The 1,614-nt window shown below is 62.8% G+C and overlaps 1 protein-coding gene across 1 annotated transcript in view; it reads right to left on the reverse strand.

Moving 5' to 3' along the window:
- Positions 1-1,614, reverse strand: part of LAMA5 (laminin subunit alpha 5) — a 60,044-nt gene that overhangs the window by 29,194 nt on the left and 29,236 nt on the right. The window contains exons 11-12 of the mRNA XM_025039870.1: positions 564-679; positions 45-167 (exon numbers count right to left, since the gene is read on the reverse strand). Coding sequence (XP_024895638.1) covers positions 45-167; positions 564-679 — 239 coding nt within the window. The remainder of the gene's footprint in view (positions 1-44; positions 168-563; positions 680-1,614) is intronic.

Genomic DNA, 1,614 nt, shown 5'->3' on the forward strand with positions numbered 1-1,614 from the left:
CGAGGCCCTGGCCCCGCCCCGGCCCCGCCCCGGCAGCACCCAGCCCACCTGGCAGTCGACGCACACGCCCCCGCCCTGGTAGACGTTGTCGCTGTTCTGGCTGGCGCCACGCCGGTCCACCTCGGGGTCATAGTAGCAGTCGTGCGCGTGGCCGTGGCAGTTGCAGGCTGGAGGGAAGGGCACTCAGCGGCCAGCAGGCGGGCTGGGGGTGCCGAGCCGCATCCCACAAACCACGGAGGACCCCAGATGTGGCCAGGCTCAGGTGGCAGAAGGCGCCATGTTGCCTGAGTGTGCCAACAGCACGCGTATATGTGCACTATATGAGTGTGGGGGTGTATCACGTACATGTGTGCATTTATATGCATGTGAGCATGTGAGTGCCAGGTGTGCGTCACACAAGCATGCACACATGTAATGTGTGCAGGTGTGTGCACTGGGCAAGCATGTGACCGTGAGTGCATATGCATTTCATGCGTGAGCATCACGCGTGCATTGTGAGCATGAGTGAGCGCTGGAAGCCCGTGTGAGCATGTGGGCATGTGTGTGCGTGCAGGGGCACTCACACTGACACTCGTTGGCACTGTCGGTGGTGGCCGGCTTCCATGGCTGCTGGTTGAAGCCGGGGCAGCAGCGGTCACAGGAGCCCCCACATGTGTTGTGCTGGCAGGCACACTGCAGCCTGTGGGGGACACGTGGGCACAGGAGGGCTCAGACCCACCATGGACCCAGAGGGACGTGAGGAAGCAGAGGTGCCAGGGATGTGTCGGCGGGTAAGGCCTGGGGCAGGACTCTGAGTGGTCAGTGTGGTGGCCCCTGTCTGCAGGTCAGCCTGGAGCACTGGGCCCTGGAGCCATGCCATCCCCACCAGGCCAGGACCCAAGGCCAAGACCACAGCCTCTGTGAGCCAGCCTCGAGGCCCAGGTCTCGGCAGGCAGCCCTGAGCTCAGCCAGACACCCCCACGCATCCCGGGCAGCTCCCCAGGGGCAGGTGGCCAAGAGCTGCTTCCTCGTCCAGCTGGGGGCGGGTACCACTTGGAGGCTGGAATCCTGCCCGCTGTCCCGGACACAGCTCCTGCTGGCTCAGTGGGCAGGGGGATAGCTGGTCGCAGTTGGGAACCGAGGTTGCAGCCACCTACTACACAGATACCCGGGCCAAAGCCCCGCCCCCAGCACCAATCACAGCTCAGCTGAGGCAGGGCAGGAGTCGGCCCCATGCTGGCTGCGTGCTCCTGGGTCCTGGGCCAGTACTGTGTGTGACCCCAGAAGCCAGTCCATGAAGGGGGACCCTGAGCTCAGATCACATAGCCCTAGCCCCGTCTTCCACAGGGTCCACAGGGCCTTGGGAATCAACACCGCTGTCCCTCAGAGTCCAGGGGCATCTGGAGGGCCTCTGTGGAAGAAGAGGTAGGTCATCACGGGTGACTCACAGGTGACCACAGCAAGTCCGCCTGTCTTGAACCTGGACCCACAGTCCTGCAGCTGCTGTTTGATCTTTCAATAATCTACACGGTCAGGGCACTTCTAAACCAAGGAATTAGCATAAAATGTGGTGCCAGGCTGGTGAGACCCTGGGGTGTTTGGCAAAAGATCTCATTGAGCCACTCTGGAGGGCTC

This window comes from Pteropus alecto, unplaced genomic scaffold (genome assembly GCF_000325575.1).
Source record: "Pteropus alecto unplaced genomic scaffold, ASM32557v1 scaffold45, whole genome shotgun sequence".
In the NCBI taxonomy this organism is placed as follows: Eukaryota; Metazoa; Chordata; class Mammalia; order Chiroptera; family Pteropodidae; genus Pteropus; species Pteropus alecto.